Raw genomic sequence first — 21,739 nt, forward strand, 5'->3', positions numbered from 1 at the left:
CAGCAGCTTTAATTTCTGCCCCCCTCCCTCAGAATTCAGGCAGACAAACGCACCACAGATTTTCAGGCCACCATTTTTAAAAGGGAAATTATGGGGGACAGACATAAATGAAGTAGAAATTGTAGATTATGCAATATGAAGGAATATAAAGAAAAACGCCTGTAAAGCCATTAGAGTTATAATTTATGTGCTGTAAGGCAGATAGCAAGCCAGTTGTTTATGTACGGTTGGAAGCTGCCCAGCCAAGAAACTTGAAATTCAGAAAGTAATTTAAACCTGGTAATTTTCTCGTACATGCTTGGGTGACTGAACAACCGCTATATGCGATGAATATCCATATTCAAAATTACGCTTATATCCACCGTAGCCGCTCAGGGCTCATTGATACATTCTATTAACCGGGCACAATAAAACCTTGATTTATTCTACAGTTATCAGGTCTGCAGTAAAGAACGTTCCTTTTAATAACAGGGAAACAGTATTAAAAATTGTCAGAAGCGGCAGTTAAGCGATCATATTCATGCAAATGTAGTGCTGTACCGTCATCGTCCCATGTGCTGGAGACCGTATGTCAAGACGTCGCTGCACGAGACGCGGCGGAGGGCACCGAGATGAGACAAGGATTGCCCAGACTCCGAGGTGAAGGGATGCACCTGCAGCGCGTGACTGGCCATAGCCCAGCGGATCGCAGGGGTGCGAGAGCAGGAGGTGAAGCATAAGCCACACACGTTACTCCCAGGAGTATTTTCTACCGTAAGCACTACAGGTGGGAAAGGCAATGGATGTTCTGTGAAGTTACAGCACCCCTGGAAGACTAAAGCGGGGGAGTCTGGTGTGCCCGTCATGGCTTCAGGGATGCTGGCTGAGGAACCGAATCTCGAGTAAGGGGAATCGAGCAGGCGGTGGAGGTACCTGGACACAACACCCCCGCACCAAAAGTGCAGCCACGGAGCAGCAGCAGCATGGGCGAGGAGCAGCAGAGGCTGCGCAGCCGGTGCAGAGCTCACGTGGCAAAGCGTTAGCAGGAGAGTTAAAAAAGTTTGCAAAACCAGAGAAAAATAAAGAAGTGGAATTTTTGGGGGCAGGGTGGAGGGGGAAAGCCTTGCTCTTCATTAGTTTGTTAGACAAATGAACAGATTTTTTTAAAAAATCCTCAGCTGGACTGAGGAATATTTGACTAAGGAAATTCTGCCCAACCCACAGTAACAAAAGGACCTGAAGGCTTCCTCTCTTGTTTCATATTCCTCTTGTTAAGGTCTTTCCACATTTAAAAGTTTAAAATTAATTCGATAGTAATTTCTTGTAAGGAGTTACCCACTCACCCCAGCGGCCTCGGCCAGCCGCAGCACACCGCACCCACCGCCAGCGGCGCGCACCCGGGGCCGACGGCAGCAGAGCGAGCTCTCCCAGCACCAGCCAGCTCCCCCATGGCCCTCTCCCGAACGCGACGAGCCATTTTTCTGCCTGGTCAGCAGGGAGGAGCACGGTCGGCAGGGAGCAGATGTTTCGAGTGCTTTTGCATCGCGCTTATCGGGCTAGAGGACAGGGTACGAACCCAGGCAGAAGGGCGTTAGCTGACTACGGCAAACCATTCACATGTACAAACTGTTTCATACTGTAGCCAGATCCTAGTCTTACATTGCTTCAATTTTATCCCCCCCCTTTCTTCTTTATTCGCAAGAAATACTAAAAAAACTCCACACGTCCCCAGCGCAGACTCAGAATTTTGCCCCAATCTGACATAATGCCACATGCACCCACACGGTGGCCAAGGACGCTTCCAGCTCAGCCCAGGTAGCCGACTCGGGACAAAGGTCACCTTGGACACTTTATTCAAGTATTTACTGAGCTTGTTGGTTGATCTAGCAGCCCATAACGCATATCTCACTGAAGGGAGAGGTAACCTTACAGCGCACGCCGCAGTCAAACCGAGCAGCCCTTGCTCGTGGTGTGCACCGAAGAGGAGCATGACCCCCTGAGCCTGCACGTCCTTCGACACAGGCAAACTGTTTCTCCCGTTACTCCCTTGGCTCTGTGTGCAGGGACAGCAAACCCCATCCCACCTGCAGCCCAGCCTGAGCTGCTGGCCACACCGGAGCGGTGCGAGACCTTTGCTTGCCATGCGGACCCGCGGTGCCAGCTGGTGGAAGGGCCAAGGGCTGGTGCAGGAACACACCACCACCACTCAGCTCTACCTTCCTGACACTGTCGGAGTCGAACTTTCCCGCCCACAAAGACATCTGACAGACTCAAAACTCAATTAAGAAAATGGTGAGCTGAGGTCAAACACAGTTCTGGCTTTGATGTGACTCAGGGCGCAGGGCACACACCAGCACATCAGTTGTGCATTGTGGTCAAGAATGAGTTTTGGCTTTGGCCAGATAAGTTGATGCTTTTATACAAACCAGGACTCATGAACATCTAGATCCTGGCTCAGAAGGCAAGAGAGACTCCATGAGTTTACTGCATCCACCGTGGTTCTTTTTTTTAAATAAAAAACCAACACCAGGACACCTACTACCCACTTTTTCCTTCCTATGAGCACTTAGAAGGCTCCCGAGACAGATAGTTTTACCCTTATTAAAATCCCCATGGTATGAAGTAACACAGATACAGTATTTGTTTTGCTAAAACTAGACTGAGGTCACCATTCCTTCTGGTCTTTATTGCAAGTCATTTATCCAACACCACAAACCATTTTGGAGCACAGCTTATGTGAAGGTGCCACCCCAAAATGGCCAGGGCACACCTAGGCAAGTGTCTGCACAACTTTTCATTGACAATCTGCCAGTAACAACATACTGCACACAAGATAGTGGTCGCTTCTTCCATAGGACACCGTTCGTTGTGGCTTTTCCTCCCACACAGCCCATAGTTTTTAGCACGCTGCCTGCTTTCAGGAGTTCAGCAAAGCTGATGTAGGTGGAAACACATCAGTGAGGGCAAAGCAGCAGTGAGAACAGTGATGGACTCTGCATGAGCCTCCTCAAGCTGCTCTGCAGCTGACATCTGCTCTTGTGGCTTGTAAAGCCAGGACTGACGGTCACGGCATATCATACCAGAGCCTCGGTGCAGAAGCCTGGGGAGCAGAAGGAACGCAGGACCTGCAGCCAGCGTCACTGGCCTCTGTACTGCTTGTCCACAGGAGGCTGGCTGTGAGACCCAGCGCGCGATCGAGCTACTCTATAAGCGTCAGTGCATCGACCCACCACGTTCCAGGACATCATGAAATACGGGTGCGCCGTTGTCATGTGAGCAGTGAGCACTGGGTCAGCTTCTGAACGTGGGAACATGCCGCAGAGGCCCCGGTAGCACGAGAGGCCCCGTCAGCGGCCCACCACAACCACCTGCCGCCGGCTGCGCAGCGACCTGGGGACAAGAGCTTCAGCAACAGGGACACAAAGCTGACATCTCAAAAATTTCTGGCCAATAAGGATGCCACAGCAAATTTTAAACCCAGGAACTGTTACAAGTTACAAGCTGGCTAGTTGCACTTAACCTAAAAAAATTCAGAATGAAGGAGAGTAATTATTCCCATTTTCTTTCTATTTTTTATTTTTTACATGTTGGAGGGAACAATGTTTCATGTCATACCAAGTGCTAAACCAAATTCAGCCCCACGCTAGAGACACGTGCTCGGTGTGAAAGTCGCGGGCAGTCAGACCAGACAGGCTGCAGGACAGGCAACGGGCTCCCTCGGCGGCTCCTGGCATTACCCCCCATCCCCATCCATCGAGACCGCTACGGCAGAACTGCGCAGCGACAGCGTCCTTCTTGCCCTCACACTGGGACAACCGCACAAAACAACTTGCTGCCTCTACTGGGAGTACCTCAGATTTGCACGGAGGCTGACCATCATCTAGGCATCCAAGAAACTCTAGGAAGTTTCTCATGTCCTTCTATTACTGCACAACCACAGCAAATTAAATCAGAAACACTTCAGCCCAACAGTCACAGCAGTCATCAGAAATTACTCAGATAATTACTCAAAGAATTACTCCAAAAACTCAGTCTCAACACCACAGCCCGGCATGAGCACCTGCTATAAAGCTTATGCCAGCACTGCTGTCCCCGGCAGACAAAAGGAGGACTTGAACCTTGAGGTCATTTCACCTTCCTTCGGTGAGGCTAACTCGTACATCAAATAGCACCGGTCATTTCGCTGCTGTAACACAAAAACCCAACAAACTACAACTTCAACACGAGCAGCAGTTGTCTGCATTAGACTTTTCTTCCCAGCTGTGTCCCTCTTCTCCATTGGATTTAGCCATTAGAAAACAACACGACTTACAGTTTACTGTGACTTTTACTTTTCTCACGTCCGGGACCGAGACGTCGTTTTCTGCACTGCATTCGTATTCCCCAGCCTGGTCTCGCGTAATTCCATAGATGTCCAGGTACTGCCCGCTCTCAAAGGGCTTTGCTGAAATGAAATAACCAGAGGAAGAAATTACCGGAAGTTGAGCACAAAACGCCTCGGGCCTCGCCGGCACCCGCACAGCGGCTGGGGAGCTTTGCTCGGTGCTACAGGTAACACGCGCCCGAGGGGAGCGGGGCAGCCGCCGCAGCTGGGGCTCAGAAACCCCAGCTCCGAGCCAGGCCGGACCCCCGAGCTCCTGGCGCCGGCCAAGGGCACTCTCCCGACCGCGGCCCGCGGCCAAGCTCAGCAGCTGCCGGACCCACGGGGCAACTCGCTCACAGAGCTCCGTACCGGTGGCCTTTGCAGAGCACCAGGCACGGCCCCGGGGCAAAAGCTTGCCTGAAGAGTTTCAGCAGCCATGAGGGCTTACAGCCCACACCTGGGCAGAGACAGGCCCCTGCTGCGGCCCGAAGCGGGGCCAGCGACCGGGCGAGCTCAGGGACCAGCAGCCCAGCCCCGGAGCAGCTCACCCACCCCTGCGGCTGCTGGCCCCAGCACCAGCTTCCCAACACAGGTGCCCTCGCTTTTCAACAGCCGTGTGACCTTGTAGCTATACACCACCCAGCTGGTCGTGGAGGACGGTAAACCTCACCAGCTGGGGGTCCCCCGCACCCCGAGGGCTGCCGAAGCCAGGCGCGTCCTGGGGCAACCAGCAGCTATCGTCTCTGATGGGTGGCTGTGGGTGCCAAACGGGTGGGTCATCCCGCGTCCTACCTCCAGGGGAAGAGCCCTTTCAGGCTGGCTCACCGCACCACTCGGTGCCTACGTGTCGTGCTCGGATAAACACTTCATCATATTAATTAAAAATTAAACAGTAGCTCTCCTTTCCCGAGGGACCCAAACCCAAGAAATAAGATCCGCGGGGTTTGCCTTGCTCCAGAGAAATAAGGACAGTCAGTGTGAGCACTTATGAAAAAAGGTAGAGGTGTATCCGATGTAAAACAATATGAAGACCAAACAGAAATATTTGTGCATGTAACTCCTTAGTGCATTGTAACTGAAAACATTTAGAGAGCAAGAACAATTACATGATTCAAAAGCTAATTTATCTCCACTTGACAGGGAGTCACAGCACACACAGGAATTTTTGTACTTTCTACATCCCAGCACCTCCCAGCTTTTCCCTAGTGTGGTTCCCACCTTGCAGTGGGCACTTTGATATCTTTCAGATGAAAACTGCTACCTGGTTCGAAGTTCATCTCTCTATGTCTTTTCAGCAGCGTGCTCCAGGTGGGGAGCAAACCGTTTTAGATTCCTCACAAGGCATTCAACACATAATAAACCAAAAAAATGTTAAACATAGTTTTTATCTTAGAACAATATATCATAGCAGTCTTGACTACGAACACTGGAAATTATAAGCCTAAAGGTTAAAAAGGCTTGTGGAAAGTGTTTCCCCAGAGAGACAAGCTTTGGATTGACTGTTAATAACGTTGCAACTCATGGAGCAATGACGAAAATCTGAACCGGCTAGTGAGAACTAAGTAGAAGTATTATGCTCACGTCCATCACAGCAGTGAATTTCATTTGCTTATCTGTTCACAGGTTAGTGTTTTACAGTGGCAAAGTTCAAAACATCAATTATAACAGTGCATCGCTTGGCAAGACAGCACTCATTAATAAGCACAATGTACCATGCCCGTCACGGGAAAGAGCCCACGTAAGCACTGGTTATGTAGAGTAGAAAGATAAGACTGAAATTGGAAAATTATTGTGAATTGAAGTGAACATCCATAAAATGCGATGAAATAATTTATGGGATATGAGAAATTGCATGAGAATGATTTTTTTTCTCTTCCATGTTGTTCACAGGAACAAATTACAAAAAAACCCCAAACCCTCCCACAAACAAACCAGCTGTTACTGTTCACGTCGTGGCGCTCGTCCTACTCCACTTTGGTGAGGTTGGATCAATCTCTAGGAAAATTTTGTTTGCTATTGCTTTGAACAGCAGCAAAGGATGCGAAGCCCCTGCCTGCACAGGGGTGGCTGCCTAGGCAGAGGAGAGACCTTCCGACAAGACTTCTGCTTTTGTTTCTAATACCAGGAAAATGATATAAAATACAAAATTCTCCTGTGTGCCAGGTTAAAAATTACTGCTAAATTATGAGATTGTAATGCTCTCCAGTGTCAGTACATCGCTGGGTATATGGCACGCACCAAAATACTGTATACTGAATCCTGGGAATAATTTATGATGTATCCTATCCCAATTCCCAACATCAGTGTGGAAAGAAGAAAAAAGTATATCTCCAAGTACCTGGAATTTCATAAAACAGTAACATTCTCTGCTTTAAACTTTTGTTTTAATGTAAACATAACAGACCAGGCGATAACCCGGTTTCTTCTCTCCCAGCTTTTGCTTTCGTAACGACTCCTGGACGGTAGCTGTGCTGCCGGCACCCGCTTTGCCACCTGAACGGGAGAACGTCCAGCCGCAGCCGGGGTCAGTGCAGCTCCACGCCGCACCGACAGAAGCCACAGGTCTACGTGCGCAGCACAGCTCTGCCACGGCATAAGCCACATCAGCTCTCAGCTCTGGTGAGCAGCCGGCCGGCCGGCTGAAAAATATCAACAGGAACGATATCTGCAGGGAAAGCAAATGGGTGTTGGGGTGCCGACACCGGTCGGCTTCGGGGTGCTGCTGTGGGCTGAGAGGGCGGCTCAGCAAATTGCTCCAGCTCAGATGCATCAGCGGGGCTGAGTGGACGCTTGGTGGGAGTTCCCACGGTAGCTCCTGCTAGAGCGACGGGCAGAAATGCCCATCGGCACTTTCCAGAACCCTTGCCTTTACAGGGGTCTTGTGCTGAGCTATCCACCTAATTTAGCCTGCAAAACTATGCATGCATTTTTATAGCGCTGTAAACCCCAACTCACATACACATTTGAAAATATTAACATTAAGTCCTTTTTAAACCCTCCTGTGCCCAGAAATTTTGCATCCAGATCACATAAGAAAGCTTTTAGTAAATAGTAGAGATAAATATTTTTTTTAGGGAATACACAGATACCACGTTTCATCTTTCCTACTCGTCTGCACAGCGTTTCATCTTCTTCAGCTTGTTTTTAGTTCTAGACATTTCCCATGGCTGTGTGGAAGAAGTTAAATTGTGTTATGTGAAAGATATATGCATAAGTATATGTAAGTGTATTTATGTTATGCGTAAGTATATGTAAGTGTATTTATGTTACATTGCACACACATCCAGCTCAAAAAAGGATATTCAGAAGCAGTAGGGAGAATAAATTGTGTGTGAAGACAAATTTCAGGAGACAAGGCTGTTTTCTCGCTGTTTGTTGGCTGTGATGTCTCACAGCCCGGGGTAACCACACCTTGCTCTGCCCTTCTGCACACCATATGTGTTTTATGGACCCTATCATGACGTCAGGAACATGGCTGGCTGGCTTTCCTGGCCGGACAGCCAAGAGACTTATTAGATTCGGTATCTGAGAAAAAGAAATCTGGAAGGTTCATGAGCACCAGTCCATCAGCCTGAGGTCGTGTCAGCCAAGACCTTTGATCACAGATGGGAAAAAACTGTTGAAGTAAAAGAAACATAAACGTGATAGTGCCTGATGTCCAAAGCAATTCCTGATGGGTTTTCCCAAGATCTCTTAACGAGATTTACTGATACACGTAATGATATGCCAGTCATCTTCTCCGGATATCTTAGGTTACAGGATCAGGTTCTCTAGCCAGTAAGAGAAACGCCTGTGAAACTATGCTTGAATGCTTATTTTCTGCTACTGCCGTGTGATATGATGCCTGATAAATCATCACACTTGTTATTCCTCAGGAGAATACACAATTAAAACTGTGTTTTCTTACCACGCATATGGTATCTGGCATCAGGTGTAGCACACGTACACATTGCCATATGGACCAGTTCTCAAAGACTTGGATGGATGAGTTTTGCAAGGGTAGCATTTTCCACCCCTGGTGTTAAACATAAGTCAGTAAGAGGAAAAATCTGGTGCAAGTCCAGGGTAGGTCTGAAAAATGAGGACTTCATCTGAGCCAAGAGGGATTTTTTTTTTAAATCTTATTCACTAGGATATTAAATAACTACGATACAGTCGCAGTTTATGAACTGTAAAAGCTGTTCCCTGCTCAGGACTGGCTTTTATGACCCAATCTTTGGGACACCTCATCCTGCAGTGGAGAGTGAAGACCCTCATAGGACTGGGAGGGTGGGAAGCATGAGGTTGAGCTGGTGCCAGTCCTTGTTTATCACGGACTCAGGACACTTCCAAAGTGCACGAGAGATTGCGCGGAGCCTAGTGAACTGTCTCCAAAAGAGAGGAGGTGCAAAGATCCCAGCATGGGCTCATCCTCACGTGTACTGCTTCAGCAATGAGGACTGGGCTCAGTATGAGAGAACAGAAGGTGGGCTCCATTGATGATGCCATCATGATGCCATCTGATTATCACCAGATGCTTTAATTAGCCCATAATCCACAAGGTCCTTCTTGATCTCAGAGACTGGGAGGAGATACAAGATCAAGGGCGCAAGGAGGCACCTGAACAAGAGTTGCTGTGGGATGCTGAGAACGAGATAAAGTCTAAACAACTGGATTCACCCAGAAAAATGGTATGAAGCCATTTCTACGACTTATTATGAATTCTGTGTTTAAAGCTGCACCAAATGCTGTAATTGGATAGTGTACAGTCCTCTCCAAGGCACTGCAGGTAATCTGAACAGCTCTCTGTCTATCAGGAGAATGGCCCTATCACATTAGGGACCATTTAAACATTGACCACTTAAGGCTATTTAGCTTTAGAGAAGCCATGCTTCATGGTTGAAAAGCAAAATCAGCCAAAATGTAAAGAAAAAGATACCCAAAACTGACAGATAAATTGAGGGCCGGAGGAGATCTCCCAGCTGACGACACCAAACAAGAAAAGCAAGTAGATCAATTTTGTAAGAAATGCACATTGATGAAAGAAAAGAGATGTGAACATAGACTGACAACATTGAAAGTTTCAGAGGTGGAGACAAACAAGGTTACATCTATATGTGAAATATATAGGTATGGAGAGACGCATTTGGAGAGCTGGCTGTGTGCATGCTCGGAGTGTGGGCAATGCAAATCTCAGTCAGTTACCAAGAGAAGTTGTATGTAGAGGGTAGAGGTTGGTCCTCCAGGAGAAATCATCACAGTTAGTTTTCCTCATTCTCTAAATTACATCAGTTCCCGTCTCTGCGCAGAACTGATGCCAGGCTGCACCGTGTGTCTGAGATTGACGGGGTTAGGATGTTTTCGAGCAAGTTTGAATTTTCTCTTTGCAGACATCATCCCAGGGAACACACGGTCAGCTCGTACTCCAGAATACGTATGTCTGCCTCAGCAGCCAAGTACTAATGTAAAGGAGAGCCAGTTCCATTTTAATATTTGCAAAGAAGACGCGGTCAACCAGATGTTGTTTGGGAAGAAAAAAAACCACTTGAGGTAGTAGGTTTGTCTGCATGTTATGTCTTCTGGACATTTTGTTTCACAGATACCTGACTTTTGTGGATCTGTTCAGAGCTCTGTGCTGCCTGCAGAAGGCAGAGGTGTAAATGCAGTCTGCTGCAAATGCCATTTTTTTTCACTGGAAGACCACAACCCACAGCAGGGAGGTCATCTCTCTGCACCGTCACGTGCAAAGGGCCCTTTGGCAGGAGAGGGGTTTGCAGGAGATCCTCTGACACGGGGCCGCTGGGCCTTCTCCGGCAAATAGCTAAACATGAAGATCTTTAGTCTGAAAATAGCCTAAAAAGCCTTTCTTTGGAAAAAAAATAAATTAAAACGGTGTAGGGAAGAACAGGGCGATGACCTTTTTAATAAGCAAGCTACACGATTAAAACTCACTTGAGTTTATTTATAATTCATCATGCTTAACGTGGGGATTTGGCTCTTGGGAAGGGGCTAATTATTCCCAATAAAGCCCCACGCCAGCAGTGACTTTCGGAAGAGACTTGGTCCGTCTGTCGGTCAGCTGGAGGGTGCGGGAGCCCTGGGGAGCAGGAGGGGTGGGGGCAGGAGCCCAGACGATGCCACCCAAGGTGTTCGCCTGGGGGTAAAGGACTGCGGTAACAGCTTTTCTGATGTCTGATGGCTTTGTAAGATTCCTTCCTCCTGTTGCTATATCAAAATGATGCACTGCAAATGATAGTCTATTATTTATCTACTGATTATCTATTTGGCTCAAATACATTTGTCGTTCCCTTCCATTTTATATGACTTTTCTGTCTGCAGTTTGTTGAAAATGGAGGCTTTACTAGAGCTAAATGAATCATTAATGACTATTTTTTCCCTATTTCTTCACATCCCTCAAAAGCTACATCATCTTTTGGTAAAATGTGCATTTTAAAAAGGATTCTTAATATGTTTAAAATATGACTTATTTATAAAAATGCCCAGGAGAAATGATTCTGGGAAATGAAACAGCAAGTACTGCAGGTATGGTTGGGATGAATGTGGCATCTGCTGTTTGCCGTTCACTCACTGTCACCTCCCTGGGGTGTCTGTCCTCACCAGCCTGCCCAGCCTGGGTTTCCTGCCTGCCTGCCTGCCTGCCTGCCTGCCTGCAGTCCTCCCACAGGGGACATCCCCAGAGGCTGAAACACCTTTGTCACAACGCGCTGCAGCCACCGCCTGGGTACCAACATCCACCGTCAACATGAGGCAAGATAGAAATAACAGTAACAAAAATAATAGCAATTAAAAAAAGAAGAATCAGAATATTTGAAAAATAAAATAGAAAAAGGGAACACCTCGTTGGATTGTTGAGATCATCTGTTACTTTTCTCTAAAAATTTTTGCAAGCCCCAAAATTGGGACGCTGTCTTCAAAAGACCAAGATCTCCCAAAATAGCCATGAGGGACACTGTACCAAAGGATGGGGAAAGAGGGTGAAATCTACAGTTGCTTGGTTTGGCTTTGAACATTAAAGATTTTATTTCACTGAAATATCTTCTATGGTTCATAAATTGCTCAGTCAAAAGTGCAGTATTTCTCAAATAAAAATGAACTCATATCTGAGGGGATAAAGTAAGCATGTATTAAAATTTTAATTTTTGTAGCATTTTATGAGTTATTAATGAACTCATCTACTTTTATTGAAAAGCAAGAAATACTTTCCATTTGTTATAAAATTGTCAGGGAATTCGTACTTATTTCTGTGCAATGTTTTTGTATGGTTTTAGTTTGAACCTCTGCATTTCACTGAGATTGTAATCTCACTCTCATTTCTCAGTTCCTGCACAAAGACCCAATTATTTGACTATCTTAGTTTGACTAGTCTTCTCCTGACAACTGTATTTTAACAAGAAGGTTTGCTTCAGCCTGTTTAAATATTTTAAGAAGACATGAGGGTTTCTAGGAATACCTTTAATTGTTCCTGAAGGGATGCTCCAACTTCTGGAACGCTCCTGTTAAAATTACATTTTTCTGAGAAGTCTTCCTCAGAACCCCCCTGACCACAGACACTGTGATGTCACTTGACCCCAGAGCAATGGATCGTGATACTGCATGTCACTTAACTGGATCCGAACACTAAATCCCCCAAGAATGGTACCTACAAGTGCCATTAAAAAGAAAAGGCCAAAAGTCCCATAACCTGAAACCGCCTCTTTGATGGGAAAGGTCTGAGTTTGGGAGTTCCTTATTTTTTGCTTATCCAAAGGCAAAGGAAAGAACCACAAGCAGCATTTTACATGGAGTACTACTGTTTGCACTACTGTCTTTAAACTGTTAATTAATCCCCTCATTTACTCTGCCTAGAGCTCCACACCATTCCCCCTTGAGTTCTTGGGAAGCTGCCAGCTTGTGTTTGGTATCAGGCAACCACTGATTTAACGAGATGCAGTGCCTTTACCAACTGAAAAACCTCCCTTCAGGATCACAAACCAGGCCGTTAAATTCATATAAAATATTAATCACAAAATTTCAAGTCCCCGTACAGTTGTAGAATGGACCAATCCGTCTACACCATCACCAGGTGCCCACCGGTGTGCTATTTAGCTGTCCCATGCGCACCCTTTTCCTTGCGTAAGTGCTGATGAAAGACCCCAAGCCCTCCACGAGCCGTCCGGCGTCCCGGGGGTGCCCGCTTTGGGTGTCTGTCTGACGGGGGGTTCTTGCGCAGCCGCGCGCCGGACCGCGTCCTCGCAGCATGTTCGCAGCAGAGGACGCGCTCGGGCACCCGTTTGGGGTGCTCAACCCCCCGAGCAGCTTCGTTGGCCGAGAGGGGTGTGCAGCAGCAGCTGATTCTCTGCTGGACGAATAGCATGGACTTCTGCAACCAGCGTAACTGCTCGGGCGCCCGGCCCCGCTGGTGTGAGCCGCCGCCCACGGCCCTGGAGCTCTGCCTTCGGTGCCAGCAGGGGAACGTCAGGCCACCAGGCTGGAAGATCTCCTGGGGGCCCCGGCCAGAGCCGATGGTCGGGAGGAGCAGGCGACCCTGTTCAATAAAAAGTGCAAAGCAGTGGGCTTGTGTAAAGCACTGCAACATGGAGCTGTAAGCCTAGAGCTGAGCGCTGAGCCGCTTCCTCAAACGGCACAGAATGAGGAGTTTACGTCAAGGCAGAACAAGAAGGGGTGTTCTCCATAAACCCAGTCTAGGAGAAGGACGCAAACGCTTTGTAAAGCCCCAAAGCATCTGACACCTAAATCAGGGTTCTCTTTGCCGGCATTGCCGGCATTACTCCTGAAACCAGCTGGTGCCAACACGTACAACGCACAGCCACGAGGCAGCCTGCAGGTTTCTTTGGTGGCTCAGGACAGCTGAAAGCACGTCCCTCGTCCCTGTCCTTCCCCGCTGCTGAAGCCGGGATAGACATCGCCAGCAGATGCCAGGGGCTAAGCGGAGTGGAAGCGGAGCAGACAGCTGGGCGCAGGAGTCCCCCGCTTACCTCCTCCACTCCACCGCGCAAGTAAAACCTCCCCAATCATGGACAATCTTAGCCCGTCACTGCCGATCGTTCCTGCCCTGGTCTATCTCTGTAGGTCTGCTGGCTCGTCTCCAAGCACTTCCAGCTCGGCTGCAAGGAACAGATGTTTCAGCTCAGTCCGGTAATGCTTCACCTGCACGAGGAGCACAGCACTGGCACCGTAATGAAGCTGTTGCGGGCAAGATGAGTAATGATGGCATAAGGGAGGCATATCGCTGTCATTGCTGATCAGGTTAAATCACGGAATTATTTTACATTCTGCTTCTTAGACACCTAAAGGGAACTAGCTTTGCTTTTGGTCCAACGCAGCAATAAATCTACCTCCACTTAGGAAAGGTGGCTGCACATCAGCGCCGCTCAGAACGCCACGTCTCGAGTGGGGCAGGAGCTCGCTCCACCCTGCAGCCCGTGGGCACATCTCTGGGCCTGGCCTCAAAGGTTCAGCTCCTGCAGGACGTCACCTTGATGAAGTGATAGCTCCACTGGGAGAAAACTCTTCGTTACTTGTAGGGTTCTTACCGAGCAGCCGGGGAGCCGAGGTGGGATCACCTGGAGAGGGAGACGAGGACTCCAGGCATTGCGAACCCAAACCCACGAACCAGGAAACAACGATCGCCAATTCTAAGCTACCCGGGCCAAAGCAGCTTGAACGAAAGAGGTCTTTTCGGATGGCAGCACTGCCAGGCTGTTGGAAGCACCCACTAACTGGACTTTGCATGATGGAGTTGGGAAAATGTACAAGATCCTTCACGCAGCTTGATCAGAGCTGGGGGCAGCTTCGCTGTGCAACGACAGCAGCTGGCGGGGGAGAGCAGCTTCTCACAGGCCAAAAATTGTCGTGCGCAACTACAGATATATTAGAGGGAAACGAGGGTGTGAAATAACCCTCACCAGCAATGATACCTAGGTTTTTAGAATTTAGTAGGACAAAAGACACAAGCTGGAAACTTTCCTTTCTAAAACTTTTAGTTTTAAAAACTGTTTTGGAGTGTTTTAAAAGCTGAGCTCACACTTTGTACACACACAAAGCCCTAGAAATCTGATAATAGTTCATGTCACAAGTATTTTCAGCCTGAAAATCTAGGTTCAGAACACTTGCACTTCAACAAAATACTTCTTATTTCTGTCACGTGTGGGCAACTTCTGAAAAATGGTGGTCCTCTAGCAGAAGTGCAAGTGGAACAAAATATTTGACATGAGCTGTGCTCATGTCAGGCTTTGTTTCTTTTTTTCTTCGGGTTTAGCTAGGAGTTTTCAAAAAGCTTCTTGGCTTCTCCCCCCAGTATCAGCTTTCTGTAGCAGTCTGCCTCAAGAAGGGTCTTGCAGGAACCACGCTCCGCCTGTGCGGGGACCAGCATTGCCTTTTGTCCTGTAATTGAATTGAATCGGCTCGTAGACTCATTCTTCCCAGACAGCCTTATCATCTGAGCGCTCCAAAGATGTATTACACTAATATATCGTCAGAACGACATTGCTATGATGATACATTAACGCAATACATCTTCACAGCTTCAGGGCTGTCCAGAAACAATAGGACGGGCATTAGATTCAGTTCAGTCATATCGCACTCATGCACACACGCCCCGGCGGCAAATGCAATGTGGTAGAGAAGGAGGGGAGTCATCCTGTGAATATGTTCAAATCTAAATTCAGTCTAGTTTCCGGAAAAGTGTAGCTTTCCTCAGTGTTAGTGAAAAATCTGGTATTTTACATATGCTGAACAGTTCTTACAGGTTTTTGGTTTGTTTTCTCCCCCGCGTGCCCGCCAACACTTCAGTGTCACTATTCTCTGGGAACTGGACTGAATGAACAACAAGAGTGTCCTGGTGCTAGGGATTTGCCTTTCACTCGACACGGGAAAGTCTGTCGTCATTCAGCTAAATTCGTAATTTCTGAAAATCGGCTCTCGAATGCATGCATACACATACATCCAGTTTATCCTCATGTTTTAGGAAAATAACTAGATAAGAGACTGGAAAAGATGGGGATAAAACTGTGAGAAAAGGGCAAAAGAGCAGGGAAGAACTAGAAAATATGAAACTAGAAGTCCCCAGAGATGATGCTGAGGATCCAGGCTGAGCTGCTACGAAGGCAGAGGGGAGACTCGTTCAATATGAACAAGCCAGAGGAGCCGGGACGGTACGGTCGGGAAACACTGCCACACACTGCCCAGAACTCCAAATAAAGCAGGAGGTACCTACGTCTCAATCTTTTTATCGTTCTACGTTTTTTTGCCTGCGGGCACTGGCCGTGAAACCCACTAGCACAATGTACGTCAGCAGGCCTGTCTCCGTGTCGAGCCAGTGACGCTCCGACTCTGCGCTAGCGGGTAAGGCAGCATCACAGGCCTGAGCCTAAACCAGCGCCGGGGACCCGATGTGGGGCTTGGGGGGCTTCGCTTCGGAGCAGATCTGTCCCCGTTGCGTGGGCTGAACTTCCACTCGTGGCAGGACCATGCCAGGTTCCCTCCAGGAGAGCATCCCCCAGGCTTCCGTCACTTGAGGGGACGCAGTTCGTGCGCTGCGGGCGCATCCCTACCAGCATTTTAGTTTGGACCAGGAGCGCACTTCTGAGGCGAACTTCTCGCTTGCCCTCACATCTTGCACGTCTCCTGGCGCTGCAGAGCGTACGTGTGGAGCCCAGCCCTGCGTGTGGGTCTGCTGCGTGACGACACGATGCCAGCAGGAACCAGCCCCAGGGAAAATATTTGAAACGCACAAAACGCCACCTTAACAACACTTGTGGTAAATATTAAGATTGCCAAGTCAAGCACTCCGGACAAAGCCAAAATTGAGGCTCCTCTTGCAATGTTCCTATGCCCCCTCTGCTTCTCTCTATACACTCCATACAGACCCACCCCGGTCACTGTTGTCTAAATGCAGCTGTCCTTCTAAATGCACCTTGTTTCTCTCAGAATCCTCCCAGATATTTCGCTAGTTTGGCAAAACGCAACCGCACACATCTGACCAATCGCCCCACCTACGGCGCTAGTTCTGCCGCTCTCACCGCGTCCGTCCCACGCGAGACAGCGGCCGCTGCGACGCCTCCGCGCATGTGCTGCCGCGGCACCTGCCGAAACACCCCGCTGGCATGCCCAGAGACACCCCACTTCGCTCCGCTTGCCCGACATCCCCCCGGCATCCCGGGCCGTTGGTCCCTCTGCGGCTGGGAAAACCCACCTTTTGGGAAGTTCTGTCAAAGCCAAAGCTGAAAAGAATTTCCAGATGCAGCACCTGAATTTTGCAAAGCAGTAGGTTTCCTCAAAAGATTTCTGAGCGGCTTCTGCTGTTGCTGCTCCTGCTGACGCTGGCGGAGCTTGCTTTCCAAAACCGGCGGCGGAACGCGCACACGGAGCGCATGCAAGTGCTAAAGGCTGGAGTTATGTTTCAGGCAGACCTTAATTCTTTAAAATTCTGGTTTCATTCTTAAACTATTGATGCTGCACTTTGCTCTTAAATGTCAGAACAAAATAAGTAATACCTGCAATTTATTCAGATGACATTTCAACAATACGAGATTTTCAGATTACAAAGTACAGCCCCGTGTTTCTTACGGTGTTACGCTGAACGTGTAGATATTGCGGATTTACATAATGGGTTTCTATAATGAATATTTATATAATGAAAGCATTTACATAATGACTGCAAGTCAAACATTCACAATAAAGATTCCAGGCCAATAATTTATGTACTAAGTTAAAAATCACCTCTAAATACATTTTATTTTTATTCCTACCAAAGGTTCATTTTATCTCTTGTTCAAAAAAATTGAATCCAGCCTTCTCCAAGTAAAGGCTGCATCGATGTAAATCATGATAACGCTTTGGAATTAGTCTACATTGAATCATTTGTATTCAGAGATTTCAGTTTCTTATCTTTTAGTGACAGCTTTGACAAACAATTTCAGAATTTTCTAAATATGATTCGTTAATATAATTTAGTGTTGTATTCTAGATGTGATGCTTGCATTTAAGCTTCATTAGTGCCACTGGGAATTACGGGAGAAAACTGGTAGAAATTATAAAGTGCAGATGAAGCTTATGTTTAGATAAAGGTAATTTGCTGCAGACAGAATATAAACCGTTACAGAAATCTGGTGTTTGCAACTTCCCAGCATTTTGTTTTCTAATAAGCCCAGGCTTCTTGTTTGCCAGACCGATAGTTAATTGGATTCGAGTGCCATTTATAACTGTCTGTATGCCAGACCGTACACCTGAGCACAAAAGTGGCACAGTGTTACTGAAATGGAAAAATTCTTCTTTGTTGGGTAGAGTAGTGGACAGAGCATATTCTGTAAATTATATGTTTGCTTCCATCACGTTTTACAAGATTTTTGAGAAAAAAGTTAGCTGGATCCTGTGTTCTCCCACTCCAGATAAGAGTTCTGTCCATTAATCAAGCAGGGGACACCAAGGGACGTCCTAGCGCTCTGCAGCGGCTGCATGAGCGCTCACTTCTCCGATGAAACACGTTTTGTAACGATGCAGCCCTGCAATGCAGCATTTGCAATGAGTTTGCAAGGCCTCGGCGCTGAGGCTTGTCAGGGCATCTCTGCCTGGACTTGCCCTGCCCTTCCTGCAGCTCGGCCGTGGCCGGTTCAGCCGGGGCAGCATTTCCTCCAGCCGAGCAGCCAGCCCTGGCCAACCCGTTTTACTTTTGCATTTCCACAGTACGACCATAGTTTTATACAGGCAGCAGCAGCGAGCAGTTACTCTGTGTGTAACGAGGTTTTTACGACCGTTACACCGCGACGCAACGCAGAGAAACACCGGCTGGTTGGGAGCGGGGGCTTGAGGAGCGGGGACACAGGACATGGCACAGAGGAGGGCTGGCACGGCGTGAGTAGAGGTGGGCAGGGGCTGCCACAGCAGACCCCACGGCCCTGAACAGCTCACCCATGGCCAGTTAAAGAAATGCAGATTTGGAGCTGGACGAAGTGGGGTTTAGGGGTATCGGAGAACAAAGGGGTAGTATTGGACATACGTAGAAGGCACCACAAATAGTAAATTAGGATGCAATATGGAGCTGCAGAGCAATGAAGAAAGAGCAAAGGTGTAAAAGCATGATAGCAAACATTTAAAAATGGTCTCCAACAGATCTTAAATGGAGGAAGAAGAAACCACCGCCATGAGCATCGTGTTCCTCGCCCCGAGCGATCCTGGGTGCTCATAACTCGCCGTAACAGCCCCCCACCAGAATGAAGCCACCGGCCTTTGGCCCCTGCAGGGCAGGGAAGGGTGTGCAAATGGCCAGGAGAAGGGGTAGAAATTAAGTGTGTCTGTAACAACTTTAACCGCATTATTGTTCTTTCTTTTTCGGTAATTCATAGAATCATAGAATGGTTTGGGTTGGAAAGGTCATCTAGTGCAGCCCCTGCCAGGAGCAGGGAATGTCTAGGTCAACAACGATTGATGAGTGAGACTGTTAGGACTTCAGTTGTATGTGTGAACCAAGCATTTATTGTTACTGTGTCAGGTGCCTCCTCTTTGCCCATGAACAAGATTGAGCAGTTCACGAGCACCAGTTTAGACGCACGTGAAGGCGAAGCAAAGCAGCCACGCAGTGAGGAGACGCGTCCCGTGCCGCGCCGGGCAGCAAGCCTGCCGTAGGTGCCTATCCCGCTGGTTTTACACAGAATTATCCGTGTGCGTACTGGGGGCCCCCAAGCAAGAGAGACACAGACATCCTGGAAGGGGTCCAGGGGAGGGCTGTGAGGCTGATGGAGGGGCTGGAGCATCTGACCTGGGGAGCAAGTGAGGGAGGTGGGGTCTCAGCCTGGAGAGGAGAGGCCTTGGGGGGTCCTATACCTCATAGGGGGTGTAAAGGAGATGGATCCAGACTCTCCTCAGAGGTGCTGGTGACAGGACAAGAGGCGACGAGACACAGGAAATTCCACTTAAATGTGAAAAAAAAAGCTTTTTTACTATAAGTGTGACCAAACACTGTCACAGGTTTCCCAGAGAGGCTGCGACACCCATCCTTGGAGAGTAAATTGGCCAAACCAATCCAACGAGCCACCCTTCCCCGAAGAAGACCCTAAAAGGAGAAGCTTTATGGCATCTGCAGGGTCACCTGCCAGCCGGTCGGCCGGGATGCTGCCGGGGGAGGATGGAAGAGCGAGCGCGCGGCAAATGCACGTTGCTCTCCTCCACGGGCGCTATTCACGCACGCTTCCACGGGGCTGAGAAGACAGAACAAAGCGGGTGCCGGGCAAGGGAAGGGAAACAAAGCACAGGCTGTAACTACCTGCCCTTAAATCTTCCGTGGTGAGGAAACATGCCTGTCTGCCCTCATTTTGCGGTGCTAGACGCTCGGTAAGAGCACATCTTCGCTGCCCCGTGAGCACTTTGATTGACTCTCCCCGTACTGTGATATCTTTGATTAGTCTTTTCCTCAAATTTTGTCTTCAGTTCTCGTTGTGGGAAGTGTAATGGGTCTGCAGCTGAATGATCACATTTTTCCTCTTAGTCCTCATTCTCAGTCCTTTGGTCAAGATACAAAATCAGTGGGTTCACTGAAAGCCCTTGTGATTACATGTGCTAATTTTGTCTGGATTCAGGATGAGGAGGATCTGATTCCTCTTCAGATCCCTTCTCCAGCCTGAGTGCACTAATTCACCTTTTCTGCTTTTTTCCTCTCCAGGAAAATTGTAACAGCTCCTTTCTGTAGACAATCTAATGCTTTAAGCCATTACTCTAAAGTATCACCACGGTTTCCAATAAAATTTTATTTGACATTTAGTTAAAATCCATTTTTTGCTACAACTGTTTTTTTTTCCCCTAGTCTCTTGATGGACACTTCAAGCAGAATTCATTGTCATTGTCTTAAAGGTCAAAAGTTACTTTTTTTTTTTTTTTCAGATCTTGCTTTGTAAAGCGAACTGTTACTCAGGATTATGAGACACTGCGGTAAGCTGTGACAGTCCATGGAACTGTCTTCCCTGCAATTACATGGATTTCATAAAAGTTGTGTGAGCAAACAGAAAGACCTTCACTGCAAAATCAATTGTCATTGTAGAGTCCCTATAAAAGAACCAGTGCAAGACCAGGTGGCTCCGCACCAAGTCAACCAGTGTAGAGACGCCTGTAATGTTAGCTAAAAGTTACAGATGTTATGAGGACTTACAAGTACAAATGGAAATGTTAAATAGAAACTATGCTTTTACATGCCATTCCGTTTGCAATTTTTCATACATGCAATTTAATTTGTTCAGTAAAACCATTCTAATAAACTATGCTGTATCACGGAATAATGGTTCAGTGGTGGTTACGTTAAATTAAAACTATTGCATGATGCGTTGATGTTTTTAACTTTCACTCCTGCTTCTAGAGAGCCCTGTGTGTCCTGTATTATCTCCTTGTTTTGCTTTTAATTGGAATTGTTTGATAAATGTCTGCAGCCTGTTAAAATGAGCTTAAAAATATACTCATATTTAGGGTGCCTTATTTCTACATTCCTAGGACACAGTAGCGTTATACTTTTCACTGATCTCAGTTTCCACAAACTGAAAATGCAAACCCCGTTACTGGTGAAACGTTGCAGAAAGCCCCAGGTGAGGGATGTTTGTGCTTACCGGAGGGAGAGATGTGCCTCCAAGAAATGGAAGGCTCTGGCTTTCCCGTGGCCAGGCACACCAGCGTGACATTGCTTCCTTCATTCACGATGATGTCACTCGAAATACGGAATATCTTCGGAGAGACTGGAACGAAAGAAGGAGAAAGTTGTAAGGGAAAGCTGCAGGATCAGGGCAATCCCGCCAGAGCACGGAGAGCTGAGGGCACCTGGGATACCCATATTGCCATTACTGATAAAAATCCGTGCAGTTGTTGAAATATAACTATGCAAAAACCTTGTTTAGGTGTGACCACAGCTATTTCCATCACATTTGCAGAAGCTCAGCCACGGATTCAAAATGCTACGAATAAGAAAGCAGCAATTTCCTCTATTCTGTGCAAAGCAGGTATTGTTATCAGGTTCCCAGTAAACTGCTGCTGATGGATGCTCTTGTTTAAGAGAAGGTTGAGCTTGCTCGTGACAGTTTGAAAAGAAGACGAAATTAAATTTTTCTTGTACTTTTAAAAATAATGATGCCTATTACATCTACTCCGTGTGTGCTTGGAGAGTCATACCTGTTCATGGAGAAGACTATTTCTGTTGCTTTGTATTGCTTTTAGGCTTGCAGTAGCAACATGGCTAAGAAAAAATAAGCTAATTCTTTTTCTTTCATTTCATCAGCAGATTTTTTTCACTAAACTCAATTTTCTGTACTATTTATACATTTGGGCATAAGAGAACAGAGTTCCACATGGATGGAAGGTGATGGAAAGCATTAAATGCCCTGCCCTTAAGGTAATGCTTTACTTCTTGTAATGTTACACAGGGAG

At 47.5% G+C, this 21,739-nt stretch overlaps 1 protein-coding gene across 1 annotated transcript in view; it reads right to left on the reverse strand.

Moving 5' to 3' along the window:
• The window catches only part of NEGR1 (neuronal growth regulator 1), a gene marked incomplete at its 3' end in the record, with an annotated part of 295,437 nt that overhangs the window by 83,182 nt on the left and 190,516 nt on the right, over window positions 1-21,739 (reverse strand). The window contains exons 3-4 of the mRNA XM_082002645.1: window positions 20,929-21,054; window positions 4,292-4,423 (exon numbers count right to left, since the gene is read on the reverse strand). Coding sequence (XP_081858771.1) covers window positions 4,292-4,423; window positions 20,929-21,054 — 258 coding nt within the window. The remainder of the gene's footprint in view (window positions 1-4,291; window positions 4,424-20,928; window positions 21,055-21,739) is intronic.

The sequence above is a fragment of the Phaethon aethereus genome (genome assembly GCF_964289735.1).
Source record: "Phaethon aethereus genome assembly, chromosome: 8".
In the NCBI taxonomy this organism is placed as follows: domain Eukaryota; kingdom Metazoa; phylum Chordata; class Aves; order Phaethontiformes; family Phaethontidae; genus Phaethon; species Phaethon aethereus.